The sequence below is a fragment of the Anarhichas minor genome, unplaced genomic scaffold (assembly GCF_050575085.1).
Source record: "Anarhichas minor isolate MPS153535 unplaced genomic scaffold, ASM5057508v1 ptg000003l, whole genome shotgun sequence".
Taxonomy (NCBI): domain Eukaryota; kingdom Metazoa; phylum Chordata; class Actinopteri; order Perciformes; family Anarhichadidae; genus Anarhichas; species Anarhichas minor.
In genome coordinates this window covers 10,808,683-10,823,367 of record NW_027466449.1, presented here as the reverse complement: position 1 = coordinate 10,823,367, position 14,685 = coordinate 10,808,683, and the positions used below count along the sequence as shown (strand labels likewise).

The 14,685-nt window shown below is 42.1% G+C and overlaps 1 protein-coding gene across 1 annotated transcript; it reads left to right on the top strand.

The window, feature by feature from the left end:
• The first annotated feature begins 1,108 nt into the window (after positions 1 to 1,108).
• Positions 1,109 to 12,624, top strand: tamalin (trafficking regulator and scaffold protein tamalin). Its single transcript, XM_076097454.1, has 8 exons — positions 1,109 to 1,448; positions 3,972 to 4,024; positions 5,529 to 5,583; positions 7,164 to 7,266; positions 8,722 to 8,815; positions 10,176 to 10,242; positions 11,378 to 11,444; positions 11,679 to 12,624. The coding sequence occupies exons 1-8, from the start codon at positions 1,251 to 1,253 to the stop codon at positions 12,173 to 12,175; spliced, it is 1,134 nt and encodes a 377-aa protein (XP_075953569.1). The 5' UTR covers positions 1,109 to 1,250; the 3' UTR covers positions 12,176 to 12,624.
• Positions 12,625 to 14,685: the final 2,061 nt, after the last annotated feature.

Genomic DNA, 14,685 nt, shown 5'->3' with positions numbered 1-14,685 from the left:
TCTCTGAGTAATATTACCCCTGACTTTTAATGAGAGGTTTTGTCTGCCAGCAACAAATGCTGCCTTCAAATACTTTTGAACAAATCAATACTGCCATACTGTATGTTTGGAAACTTTACAAACACTGCTGGTCAGATTGATATACACAACAGTTTGCACATAACATGAGCCACCAAATGAAATAATAATGTCACACATGTGCCTTACAAAGTTATTCTTGGCTTGTGTAAATATGCTAGAGCATTAAAGAGACCCTCAAGACATGTTTTAAGAGATATAAAATACTCTGCTTTGAATAATGTTTTGTGTTTTTAACAAAAAAAACTATATTGCACTACTTACAAATTCTTAAAATTTGTCTCTGACACTAACATTAAACAATCATTTTTTTAGTTTCCTAATTTTAGTTGTTTGACACAACATGTACTTTACTGAAAAGTCTGATCTCAGTGTTTGTGTCCATTTAGTTCCATTTTGGGTGCAAGAAATCACATAAATATCTTCTAGGTGAGTAAAGTCACTTACGTAGTGCATTTTCACAACTATTCACTGAACTGGGGCAATTCTTGCCATTATATTGATTTAAGCCTGCAACTGATAAACTATCTTCATGATCAATTGTAAAACATGTCAGAAAACAGTGAAAAATGACCAATGCAATTTCTTAGATATCAAAGTGACATATTCCAAACCCCAAAACATTCAGGTTCAAACTATGTACAAACCAGAGAAAATCTGAAAATCCTCACATTAGAGAAGCTGACAGCAGCACATATTTGGCATTTTTGCTTGAAAAATAATGATTAAAACGACTAATCAATTATCCAAATACTGATTAATAAACGAATCCTTCTGCATCGACTACATGCTTCGTGTGTTTTTTTTCCTCTGGACTTTACCACTAATTTCTAGAAAATAAAACTTTTTGCTACATTTACAGTATAGCCTGCGACCCCAAAAACAAAAACACCTCCAGTTTCCCGAAAGGTGAAAGCGAATCATCCGAGGCGCACATGAAGGCAGCAGAGAAGGATGCGCATTGGCACTCATTCGTGTCCTTCACAACAAAAGTCCCCGCCCCCAGCCTCTTCAACAGAAACACGCTCAAGTCACATTGTAGCTGTTGGCTCCACGTTGAAGCTCACAGCTCGGTCAGCATCTCTCGCGGCTGGTTCTTCTCTGAGGACAACAAGACGCATTTGTTTTGTACTTTCCACAACTTTTGCCACCACTCTTTATATGAGCTCAACATGACGTTCAGGAGGCTGAAGAAGGTGAACTCCAGCGGGCCAGAGAGTGGACCCGCATCTCGAGACAGCGACATTTATTTCCCCTCGTCAAAGTCCGACAGCTGCAGGACTGTGGACTTACCGACGAACCCCTCGGAGGTTTACAACTACAAGACGTTGGCTTACTCTGGAGGGACGCTGCCCAGAAACCTCAAGAAGGTAAGAAGTGCGTTTAACTGCTGAGTGGTACCTTCTCCTGTGTCCTCATTCATTTGGGTCAAGTAGTCCGAAGTGATCAATTTAGTTAACAGCTGCACGCTAAAAGTTACTTTTAACATTTGTTTAATATCAAGTTTTTTTTAGGACAAATAAAGTATTTATTTAGTGGACGTTGTTTAACATGATGTACAAGATGACCAGCTCAGCAAAAACGCACCTTTTTTGTGTTCAATTTCGTGATTATTTCACCTGGCAGAAGGACGAGGTCATTTGTAATGATGTCTAGACTGCACATGGGCTTTGCGTTGCTTTATCTAAAAGAAAACAATCTTAACTGTCGGATGCAGTGAGAGGTGAAGTGTTGTCAGTCTTGATTAGACAATATTAAAAATGTCATGTCACGATTATCCTGACCAGAGTAATTGCGATTCATTGTCATCAACATATCCTTAAAACACTTGAAATGTCACTTAAACATATACTGGAATAACTTTACTTTACATTTTTTCTTTGGGAAACAAATATTTGTATCTCATCACAGATGGGGCACATCTTTGTTTAGTGAACAGACAATCTCATATATAAGGTAATCATAAGTCATTAGGTCCTCCTGCATAGATAAAGTATACAAAATAAAAGTCCTATTTTAAATCGGGCTCTATCTTTCATTTCTCTACCATGATAGCGAGCCAGACAGCTTTTTCAAGTCACTCATGGAGATATTCATGATTATGCAGAAAATTAGAAATTCACCATGATCAACTTATTGTGAGTGTTTTTTTTTAATAATCGTTCCATCCTTATTCTTGATCTGAAAATGTTTGGGACGCTCTGCTGATTCACGGTTCATCTCCAGAGAGCTTCTTCACTAAAGGTCAACAGACGCACATCCAGGGGCAAGTGTGGACCACCCAGACACTGGCTCTGATTTATGATGGGTCAGGTACTTCAGGGCTTCATATGAGAACAGATTCAAACGAGGAGGATTCGATATGAGCAACAAGTTCTGGTTAATCCACAGACTGATGACTCCTTTCCTTTGACGGATGAGGAAATATACATGTATGTAATTGAGAACCGATTAAAAACATTTGGTGTAGTTTAATTTTCTCAATTAAGTGGTACTAATACTTGCGACAATATACAATATGGGGATGAGCACAAAGACAACAATTAAAATAAAAATGTTTTGACTGTCAAAAGACCAAAATTATTATTATAAAGTAATTTAACATTGACCTTAACATAGGGCATAAAAAAAAAGAGAGAGATCAGATTGACTACAAATATCTTACTCCAACTCTGTTCCATATTGCCTTTATTTCAAAATAAGAGCGTACTGAAGATTGCTTCATCCCAGATGAACAAATCAAAAGTTTTAACGTGATAACAATATGCTAGCCTGGATCAGTGAAGCCACAATTGAAGAACGAAGTGCAGGAACTGACGTCCCCTCCTCCGATGGTCCAGAATGACACCAGCTTCAGCCGCTGTTGCATAAAACGGGCTTAAAGTTTGCGTGGCTTGTGGGTCAACTGGCTCATTCTCCTAACTATTGTGTCCCTCATAAAGCTTTTATACAACTCTGTATCTTTACTTCCTTTGGGGTTTCTGGCACCGCCAGTGGGAAAGCAGATGATAACAGACTAGTGTGACAGTGTACAGTGAGGAGAGGCACGGCACAGTTATCCACAAACCTACATACATGCATAGTGTGTGCAGTGGCTACAACAGGGCATTGTGCACACACAGGCTCAGAGATCTCGCTCCAGCCGCCCCCGTCGGCCTCTGAGGGTATTTGGGAATAAATGCACTCATTGAGACGGGAGTGGGACAATTCTGTAAGTGTTGGGACATAAAGAAAGCAACATTTTACTGCGCAGAGAGACCGTAGCACAAAGCAGCCTTTCATAGGGGCAGCATTTGAAAATGATCGAGCTGGAACAGACGAGGATTGATTGTAAGTGATTTAGTGGAGCCTTCTGGACAGATACCTTCCTTATTTATACAGTCAGGTAGGGCCGAGTCCTGACCTACTGTTGACTTGAGTTTTCACTCAATGCAGTCATTGTGGTAGTTATTTTAGCCCAGCGTGTCTTATTTGTTTCTTTAATAGGCTGGAATTTGTACAAACTGCTCTACATGACCTAAAAGTTTCACACAGGTCAACAGTTTGAGGGCCTGAAGGCAGCAGAGTTTGCGTGAAATTGAGGCTAAATTTAGATTCTCTTAAGATGTTGTGGCTGTGTGAAGTAAACAAACAGCCGGACACGCATTTCTGGTTTCGCCTCTGAAGTTTCCACACCGGCGTAATGGCTGAGTGGCTTGAAAAGACAAACACAACAAACGACGCACGTGTGCAGCTTCAGGACTCGATGAACCGGCTGATGCACTGATGTGTAGCCTACAGAAGGTGTGTCAGGGAAATTTCGGGGGGGGGGGGGAACCCCCATGAGTAATCTTGCGTTGATCTCACACAGGTGTCTGCCACGCTTCATGTCTTGTTTCGTTTTCTCCTCGCAGGGCGGCGGGCTGCAGAAGTGGAAACCCTTAACACTGACACCAGAACCACAAAGGTACAATCCCTCATTACCTGCGTACACTCTAGATTCTTCTGTCTGTACTCTGATCTTTTCTTCTTCATCCTAAGAATGATCACAAGTAGGCATGGGACGAGATGAATATTTCATGTCACAGTTATCCTGGCCAAAGTAATTAAGATTCCTGACATCTCGATAAATCATCAAAATGTGCTTATATGTCTAAAATGACACTAAAACATACTGGAATCACTTTACCTAAGATATAGGATTGACTCATTGGGTCACAGATATGACACATCTTTGTTTTTCAAAAAAAAAAAAAAAAAAAAATCAAATAAGAGAATCATAAATCACAAGCTCCCCCTGCATACAGGATACATACATATGTTTTAAAAATGGCAACATTCCTGTAGTTTTTAATTGGGCTTTATTTATTACTTCTCTCGTCCATGATAGCGAGCCAGACAATCACTCATGTGAGGAGGATATTCAGCATTATCCCGATGATAGAAATTCACCACTATCAACGTATTGAGTTTTTTTTTATTGAATCCTACATCGTCCCATTCCTCATTACAAGTGAGCCTCCTCATCCCAGTGAAAGGCCCTCATTCAAACATCCATCCACAATGATGGCAGCCATTGTTACGCACGATATTCTTCGAGGGTCGTCATGAATTTTCATGTGTTTCGCTGCCCCGTCATGAGAGACGCTGTGTTGACGTCCGTCTAGGCCCAACAGACCGCCGTACTGTACTTTTAGCTGTCTAGATGCTGCCGGACACAGAAGAAGTCCTGTGCAGCCAGAAGAGAGTTCTTGTAATGCAATTTAGATATGGAAGAGAGGAATCCAGAGATGGACGTAAACCTCTTGTTGACCTCCTTTTCATCCTCTCCTTGCATTATGTACATAAATGCTGTTTTATAAATTTGTCTTAGTCAATATCATTACCATGAGCTGTAAAAGCTGACGGATAGGCTATAAAATCCCAGATTTATTTGATTTAAAGTGTAACTCCACTGATTCCTCACATCATTTGGTCTAAAAAAACCATCAGAAAACATTGAAAAATGCCAATCACAAGATCCTAGAGCCTAAGATGACTTCATTGAATGTCTTGTTTTGTCATCCAACACCCGAAAATATTCAGGTTACAATTACACCAGTGAATATTTTACATCTTTACTAACACGACTAATTAACTACCCAAATGGTCGCTGATACATTTTTTCGGCATTTATCACATGCCTTTTGTGCTTTTTCACCTCTTGACACTACAATGTAAAATGCCACTTTTAATGGTAAGTTCTCACATTTGAGAACAGCTGCAACCATTAAATGTACAATATTTTTTTGCTTGAAAAATGCCTTGAACGATCAACAGATTCTCAAAATAGATTTTCCTGTATAGATTGCCCACTCCATCACACAGCTCACATTGATATTAAAAGAAGTTTTATGGATATCCGAGTAAGAGAAGGAGTTGTGAAAGCTGCAGTATATACCTAAAATGACAAAATCTCTGTCCCGTTCCAGAAAGCTGGTGGTCCTGGAGAAAAATGAAGAGGAGTCGTTTGGTTTTGAGATCCAGGTAAGAGGATTAAAAGCGACTTATACCAAAGGGGTGGGGGGGGGGGGAGATTTGGTAGCCTCTCGAGTGCCATTTAACAGGATTTCCCTGATCGGCCACATCGCTGTCAACAGATGCTGAAACTTGTGTACATCGTATCCTGTAAATCTCTTAATCCCAGCATTTGCCTGCTCTGGCGGGGGTGAAAGGTCACGCATCAGTCAAATAACTGTTAGTGTTAGTCCCATGACTCGAGAGAAGAGATGTTGTTTTTTTTCTCCCAGCGTCTGTATTTTGAGCAGTGTGGTTTGCTCACACGCTTCCCATGTAATACCTGCCGCACTCTCGCCCTCTCAGCAAGCCGACGCTTCACTCATTTGACCTCAATCTCCCTCGGCCGCCTTGAAGCGCCGCAACCTCACAATGTCGGCTCTGTCATGCGGACCCCTTTCTTTAAATAGCTTCCTGAAATGGTTCAATATTGACATGGCCTGTTTGAGTTTTCTGCGAGTGGAGAACTGCTTCGAGGAAAAGAAGTATTGTTCTATTTACGGTTTCGACGGAGGTTTCGACGGAGGTTCGCGCCCTTCCTGCCCGCCTGTGGCCAGGAGGAAGTGAGATCACGAGGGCCAGTTTGACGTTTGAGGGAGGGAGAGAGAGAGATGACTTTGAAGCTTTCCCTCCCTCAGTGCCTGTTATGTTAACACCAATTTGGAGTTGAGGATCCAGCATGCAAATGTTATATTTGCGTTCCAACGATATTTGCATGGTTAATGTTTATCTTTCAGGCAGCTGAGATGAAAATGAGCCAGGCAGATCTGAATCATTGCAAATCTTCCATAAAAGACATTCCTCCAAGTTGGATCCATGTTTCAATAAGAGCAACTTGAGTATAGCCGATGGAAACGTTGAAGCTTGTTTGTTGAGCGAACGGAACTCGACCGTTTCAATCGCGTATTGACCGACTGATGGTCGCGTGACGAGGGGAAGTCTATCTGTGGCCTGCAGTGGTCTGACCTTCTGCAGAGAGACAATGCGGACCGAAACCAGGAAGTGCATGCAAATACATGTGGAAGTAACAATAAAAAGGTTTCCAAGACAACAAAATATTAGATACATAATAAGGGAGGTGGTATCTTGTTAGCTTGAGAACTTTGTTATGAGTGTTATTGTCCCCCCCCCCAGTCCAAGAGATCCCCTCCTAAAGTACATTTTTTTAAATTTATGTAGAAATACTTGGGGGGGGGGGGGGGGGGGAAACTTTCATGACTTTCGTGACTTTCAAAGCACATGTTGGCATATCGGTACTTTTTTAAAACATGTGAACCTGTTCTTTAATGTTGAAAGTCTACCAGCAGTTCCTGTTCAGTCTGACAAGAGAACCAAACGGTTGCGCCACGTCTCTGCATGTTCAGTGATATGATCTGCCTTCCTGCCCTGTCCGTCACGGCTTCCTCAGTTCGTCATTATCAGTCTAGTGTTGTGTATGGCCACATTATTTCAAAACTGTTGACATCAATCCCATTGTGTGAGACAGACCTATACATAAAGTAGAAGGAAGTATTCAAATGTTTTCAGAGTTATTGTTGTGTCTCTTTCAGACTTACGGGCTGCACCATCAAGACCAAAACTCAGTGGAGATGTGCACGTTTGTGTGCAAGGTGCATGATGACAGCCCGGCCCAACAGGCAGGACTTAAAGTTGGTGAGTTTGTGTTTCTCCTTTTTATATGGAGGACTTATTTTAGACCTGGACAAACACTCGTAATAGACATGAGGGGAAGTGAGCGTGTCAGGAGTTTTTATTTATTTATTTTTTTTGGTTCAGCTCGTCCTCTTTTTTTGTGTCTGCCAGCTGACGCTCGTGTACCGTACGTCAACAAAAGCACCCGCGTGTTTCAGGCCGGCTGTTTAGGGAAGTACAAATTTAATCGTTTGCCTGCTCATTTTCCAGTCAACAAAACGACACCTATTTGCCAGCTCCTCTCACCCATGTGCCAGATAGAGTCAATAAGCTTAGACAACCTCTAAAATGACAGTTTTAAAGGAAGTGTTATTTTAATTGGCAAACATTAATTGTTTCCTTATGTGCATCTTTAAATAAAAAAAAAACACAACGATGGAAACAAGTGCGTGAAACAGTGATTTTAAAAGTAGAAATATTTATAAGTAAATATTTGTGAAAGTGAGATGAATTTGTATAAATATGTCACTAAATTTTGAAGCTTTTCTGTGTCAAGAAAGGCGGTTGCTAAATGAGACTACTAAATGTCATCACCTGAACACTAGTCCGCCTTTAGCTTAGTGGTGGTGACGTGAAGTCATGTGACTCGTGTAGTTGGTTATCTTTTTACTTCTGGTGATTCTATTCACGCTTCCAAAATCATAAAAGTGCTGTTCATTTGTGAAGATTATCCTGCTGAACAAAACCTTTAAGTATCATATACGTTTGTTTGCCACAGAACCTTTTTCCCCCCAATAATCCAAAAATCCCATTGGCTCTCTGTCGAGGGAACCAGGGCGACGCTAACTTCCGGGCTGGCCTACAGAAATATGTCACCGCTGCAGCACTCTATTACCTCAGGTTTTTAAAACTCATGACCGCTCAGTCACAAGCTGGCCGCTCTCAGCGTCAATGTCTCCACAGTGTGCCAAAAAAAGGAGGAAGGTGATCCTCCGCCTCCTTCCTTCATCCAACCTGCGTATGTCACTTCAGTTTCACTTCCTACATTCCTCACATGCTCGCTCTATTGTTCCCTGTGTCTCGCTGGGAACACAGCGATGAGCGCATTAAGCGGAATAGGCGGTGGTTTTTGAAAGGGGGAAAATAGTTCTTTGTGCTGAACCCTCCATAAAGGCTCCTGTCACGCATGAGAGTCCACACCACATCTAATAAGTCTGATGTGGAACAATAAGAGTCTCGCAGATAAAGAAAACAAATAAGGCTTTGACACGTTGGAATCAGCTTCAGTTCATTAATGAGCCGTGTGCCACGACTGCACGCGGCTTCCACATTTGTGTTGCACATGTGTCGAGGTTTCATTTGGAATCAAACAAGCCTCAGTTGGCTTCATCTTGCAGTAATTCAAGCCATAGCCGATTGAAGTGCATCCTGGATGCTGCTGGTTAAGAGACGTTGTGCGTTTGTGTGTGTGTTCAGGGGATACCATCGCGAGTGTGAACGAGGCCACCGTGGAGGGATTTCGGCACAAGGAGATTGTTCAGCTCATCCGGGCGTGCGGCAACACACTCAGGTACACGGATCAATTTCGGGTTTTAATTCATTAATGAACATGTTCCATTTAATCTAGAGCTGAAACAAAGATTTGATTTGACAGCAAGTTGGAAGCAATTTGATAATTGAAAACGCAAAGTTGAAAGAATCTGATTTGTGTGGAAACAAAAGAGTGTTCTGCTGAACTAGGCTGTTAGAAAGATTTATTCAAAGGAAAACATAATGTCGATTACAAGAGGGACCTGTGACGCTCATTGTGCAAACAACTCAATTAACTTCAAATTAGAGAGCCCGATGTCTAATGTGTCTAAAAACAACAGAAACGTATGAGTAAGAGGAGGGCCATGTTCTAGATATTGTTATATCAATCAAATTTGAGTTTGTGTTACAAGTTTTAACGATTGGTTACTAAAACTTTAAGTCGTAGGAATGAATTCTTTCAACTTTGAGAACCACTGGTTTAGTAACTTAGCAAAAGTTTTTTTTTTTTTTACATTTGCTGGTTTCTGCTTCTGAAATGTGAGGACTTGCTTCTAACTTCATATATTTAGTCATTTGCATCTGTTTGTGTTATGGGCTGCCGGTCAGTCAAAGTTAGCAATTGGAAAATGTTGCCTCAGGCTGTGAGAAATTGACATTTCACAGATTAGGCAGGTTTTGCTTGGAAAGAAGGATACAACAATTAAAAAAAAATATTTATATTAATGGCCACAAGCAGGGTGAAAAGCCGGTCAGCCAGAGAGGGAATATGGGGATAATGGCGCACATTTTCAGACCGTCTCTCACACCGTTGTTCACTTGAAAAGCGCCGGATATTATTGTGTGAAGATTGAGGGGAAAAGAAGTTCAAGGCCTGAGATAACATTCTTTTAAATGTCCTGTTTTACTTCATTTTATTGAGCTAAAAAAAAAGAGTTGTCACCCACACTCTCTTCCTCATCCTCCTCCTCTGCTTGTAAAAGATTAAAAGGACAATTAGCGAGGCCTCGAGAGCTGCTGCTAAAAACGTGAGGTGAACCGCGTCAGAGTGGCAGAGTAGGCACCGATTTTACAGACTGGCATCAGCAAATTACCCTCACAACTGGAGTCTGTGTAAACTGTTAAAGTGAAAACGAGCACCATAAATTGTTTACCCACTCATGTAATTCAAAGAAGTTGGTTCACTAAAGTGTCTTGAGTGGAAATTGTATTTGTTCCTTATCCTTCCCCGTCTCTTGTAAACTGTTTGACACCAGACTCATTCCCGCCTCGTCTTATGAAAAGAGTCTTTCAAATGTTTTTTTGTTTTTTTTTTATCGCTATTTACTACCCTTGTTGTTTTAATAAGCGCTTCCCGCTACGCCTAATAACTCTATTGCCTTCTGGTCTTACGCTTAAAGGCTGGAGACGGTTTACAGTGACTCAATCCGAAAAGCGGAGCTGGAAGCCCGGCGGCAGTATCTGAAGGTGAGTGGTTTTTTACTGTTGCTGCAGCAGTTTTTCACTGTTTGTCAGCGGTGAGTCGGCCTGTTTGTGTATGTCCACCAACCACCCACACACACACACACACACACACACATCCACACCTGTCTCCCCCACAGCACCACCTGTTGCATCAGCAACAGTTCACTGATCTCTGCAGACATTCTCAAACCCGTGGCTGTTAAAAAGCTGCCAGCTTTCTCCCAGAGATTACAGCAGCTGTCCCGCTCTGATCCACCAGTGTGTGAGAGCTGCAACACAGCCGCTCTCTGAGATACTAATCTAACGTTTTAAAGATGAACCTTCTGCTCAACATGCAGGAACAACATTTATTCATCACTAAGTGGTGCTATCCATCTTACTGAAAGGGGGGGGGACGACTTAATTTTAGCATTTTAAATTAGCATTCAACCTTTTGTTTTTCTGTGAATGATCGTATCTTCTACGTGTCCGCAAGAGGAAAGGACAAGGCATGAGTATATAAATAATCAATGTTTCTGCATATGCAGTGGTTAAGGTTCAAGTTCTGAAATTGTTTTATTAAAGTTCACAATTATTCTAAAAATGTTACTTCAACAGCTTAATAAACGGGCTTGGCAGTTTTTATAGGCCCACTTTGGGTCATGATACAATCTTGTGAATATAATATTTCAAAATCATCCCCCACAAATGGTACCCTGGTAAAGAAAAAACAAAAACGGTTACAATCATATTCCTATGAAGTTGCATGTCAGTAACTGGTATTTGGGAAAGCCCTCTGGTATGTCATCCTCCTGTTGGCTGAAGCACTTCCTGGTATTTTTCGGTACAGTTTTTCTGTTTGACACATACTGTCCCCTTGACGCATTAGGTAACGGTGGCCAATGCACCTGCAGTGTCGACACGGATAATATGGCTTTTTGTTTTTTTGTTGCTTTGAAAAGTTTGTTGAAACGTCTGTTATACATGAGCTGCAAACTGTTGACCCATTATAGTGTTAATGAAAACCTTTTGAAGCATCATTTTTTAACTGTACACACGTTTCTTCATGGTGAAAGTAATTTTTCATGAATTGATCTACAGCTTGTTTGTTGTGGTTTTGTTGTCAATCGTTGAACATATCTCTGACTTTCCTTTGTAGCAAACTCTTCACGAGAAATGGGATGAATATCGGTCGTTGATGGTGCAGGAGCAGAGGCTTGTTCATGGTAGGTTTTATGTCTTTATTAGTTAATTTTCCTTTATTTCACCAGGATAACCCACTGAGTGTCAATGCTGCTTTTACATGCTTGTACATACAACATGCTAACAAACATTCACATGTTCCAAAACTAAGAAATCCCCTGTTCTGCGGTTTGAATAGTTTCCTGCATGCCTTTGTGTTCATTGATACTTAGTTAAATATGTGTCCACCATCTTAAATCTGCCCTTCTCTCCTGTAGGCATAGTGCTCAGCGATGCTGCGGTCTACGAGTCCCTGGAGTCAGCAGGGGTGTACGGCAGCCTCGGCACTCCCAGCCCCGCCACTCGGAGAGCTCTCCACTGCACCGGCAGCACCAGCAGCAGCGCCAGCTTTCTCAGCACGGCCACCGAGGACGACCCTCTCTACCAGACCTGCCTGTACCCGGTGGACCGCAGCGTGGACTCGGTCAGAGCCACCGCAGACGAAAAGAAAGAGCAGCAGAAACCGCCGCAGAGGCAGCAGCGCCTCCGACCGGCCAGCGAGCTCTTCACGCCAGCCAAGACGCAGCTGACCCGCAGCGCCAGCACTCGCAGCTACATGAGGGGATCTTCGTCGCCGTCGTCCACCTCAGGGGAGAAGCAGGGAGGATTCAATTCACTGCAGAGGAAGCCCAAACAGAAGAGCTTCCGCAGGCGCCTCCTCAAATTCATCCCGGGCTTGAACCGACCGCTGGAGGAGGAGGAGAGCAAACTGTGAGCAGCAAACGGAGCTGTTCACCTCAACTTTGCAGACCCAAAGACTTAAAAGCACCACTGACTGTCGAACTAAATTGCCAAAGAAAAAAGCAGAGACCAAAGTGTATGGCTATACACTTGCACTTCTCCATGTTTGACCAATGATCATGTGGCTACGTTATAGCCCTCAATGTTTCACAGCTGTAAATAACTTTTGTTTCCTTTTTGTTCTTTAAGTTATTTATTTATTTTAACATGTAACTGTACAGAATGAAGGATTTTTCAGTTTTTACTGCATGCACCAACTTTTATTTTGACATCTGAGGGAAATGACTGTTACGATTTGTCATTGTGCAACGCCACATTTAATAAGAGACAACTGTGATATCTACTTTAGATGATTCATATTGATCCTGTTTTTTTTTTTTTTCGTCGAAGTCTAAGGTTCCTAAAAATAAATTGTCATTTTCAGATTTTACTCTCGTTATTTTGTGCAGAACTTGTAAGAAAAGCTTTTTTTATTCCACAAGCCACAACTGTTTGTGGGAATTGTAGCTGCCAAACTTAAACTAGCACTCAGACAGTGTACACACAATCTGTTTGTAATTTCCGCCTATAGAGATGTGTCCTACTCCATGTGATACTTTTAAATATAGCAAGCCTTCAATGTTCCACAACTCTTCCTCCGTTTAAGAATGTTATCACTCGAGTTCTGGAGGTGAACGTCTGGCCTCGGATGGCTTGAGGCTTTTTGTGGTGCGAGGTATCCAGAAGGGAGGCTGTTGTTTCGGCTATGAGACAGCTTATTGTTGGGATGATAGTGAGGAATGTGCGGAGAAAGGCATGACCCAAAATTCCAAACGCAACCGCTTTCTTTCAGCTCCTGCAAACGAATGCTGATTCTTCCACGCTCGCATATTCCCATGGTGGCTTCAGTTGTCCAAGAGCTCACTCTCTGTGTGTGTGTGTGTGTGTGTGTGTGTGTGTGTGTGTGTGTGTGTGTGTGTGTGTGTGTGTGTGTGTGTGTGTGTGTGTGTGTGTGTGTGTGTGTGTGTGTGTGTGTGTGTGTGTGTGTGTGTGTGTGTGTGTGTGTGTGTGTGTGTGTGTGTGTGTGTGTGTGTGTGTTGGTTGGAGTCTTTTCATTCCTGGCTCCTAGCTGACCCATGAGGTCATGGTGGTCACTCTCTCCAGCGTTGATCTCTTTTGTCCTCTGCCGCTCATTCACAGATGCGTCAGGAGTGTTGATGATGGTGAACGACGGTATGTGGCCATGTGTTAGAGCCGAGCCCTCCGACTGTCGTGGGCCCATTAAGGAAAAGCAGGGAGGGGGTGACATAAGGGATTGTTATGCAAGCTCGCCGGGGCTTGAAACATGGGTTTAGAGCGAATGGGCAGAATGCATAACGAGGGGATAATTCATGGTACACTAAAAACAATGTTTGAAAGGGCCATTTAATAGACAATGCCTAAACAAGGAGGGTGCTCAGCAATTAACCCAGTGGGCCATTAGTATAGGGGGGATGGCTAATAATACTGTTTCAAATGTTTGGATGTTGCCTGACTGCTAAAACACCACTGTTGATCCAAAGACTATGCGGTGAATTTGTTTTGCAGCAGTGTGTTTGAGTTTGAACTGCAGATGGAGGTCAGTGTCTGCTTCCTGAGTGGATGTCCCCCCCACTATTCCAAGTATGATTACTTATTTAGTTCTGAAAGGCTGAATCAGTTTCTCTCCAGGTGTTCTCAAAACAAAACGATCAACAAAATGACATACTGGTGTCTAAAAGCAAAATACTGCAACAAAAAATTCATTCATGACAGCTAAAAAGAGAGAGCACTTTCATTTAGTGGAGATGGAGATCATGGCTACAAATAATTAATAATTAATAAACGGTGAACACCATATTTTAGAGTTATCAAATGTCTTGTCCAAAAACTCCACAATAATGTATGACCAAGAACGTTCAACCATGAAATGTTTGGCATTTTTGCTTTTGCTCGATTCATTTTCTGTCGATCGACTAATTGATTTCCAAAAGTGAAAATATCTTTCCTCGTTTTTGTTGAGGAGCATAATGCAGGATAAGAAAGCCAAAGAGCTCATTTTCTGCAATCATCCAAAAGCCAATGGGAAAAGTCCCATTGGCTTTTTGTCTCGGGACCCAGTGCGATGCTAACTTCCGAGGTCGGACTGATTTCTGAATTTGCAGTCTTCAGACACTAAAAAACTGTACCGACCAGTCCGGTCCTGTAACCGCCAGTCAGTGGTGTGAAATGAGAAGCTTTGAGAAGAGGAAGCAGAAGGCCCTGCAGGACACAGTTGAGCCTCTGTGGTCAAACAGCTCAGAGTGCTCTTTCTCAAGCATGGCGTGTGTCACAGTTTCTGATGGGCCGTTAGTGCCTCTGGTCAAATTAATGGATCAGTGCAGATGTTCTTGTTTGTTAAAATTAAGGAAGCGGTTTGGTGGTTGTGCTCAACACTCGCATCATCTTTAAACACATGCACAGAAAAGGCACAAGACAAAACTACCA

Coding starts and splice junctions, on each gene's coding strand:
- tamalin (XM_076097454.1), top strand. CDS start 1,251: ATGACGTTCAGGAGGCTGAAGAAGGTGAACTCCAGCGGGCCAGAGAGT. Junction 4,025..5,528: donor CTGACACCAGAACCACAAAG/GTACAATCCCTC, acceptor GTCCCGTTCCAG/AAAGCTGGTGGTCCTGGAGA. Junction 10,243..11,377: donor CCCGGCGGCAGTATCTGAAG/GTGAGTGGTTTT, acceptor TTTCCTTTGTAG/CAAACTCTTCACGAGAAATG.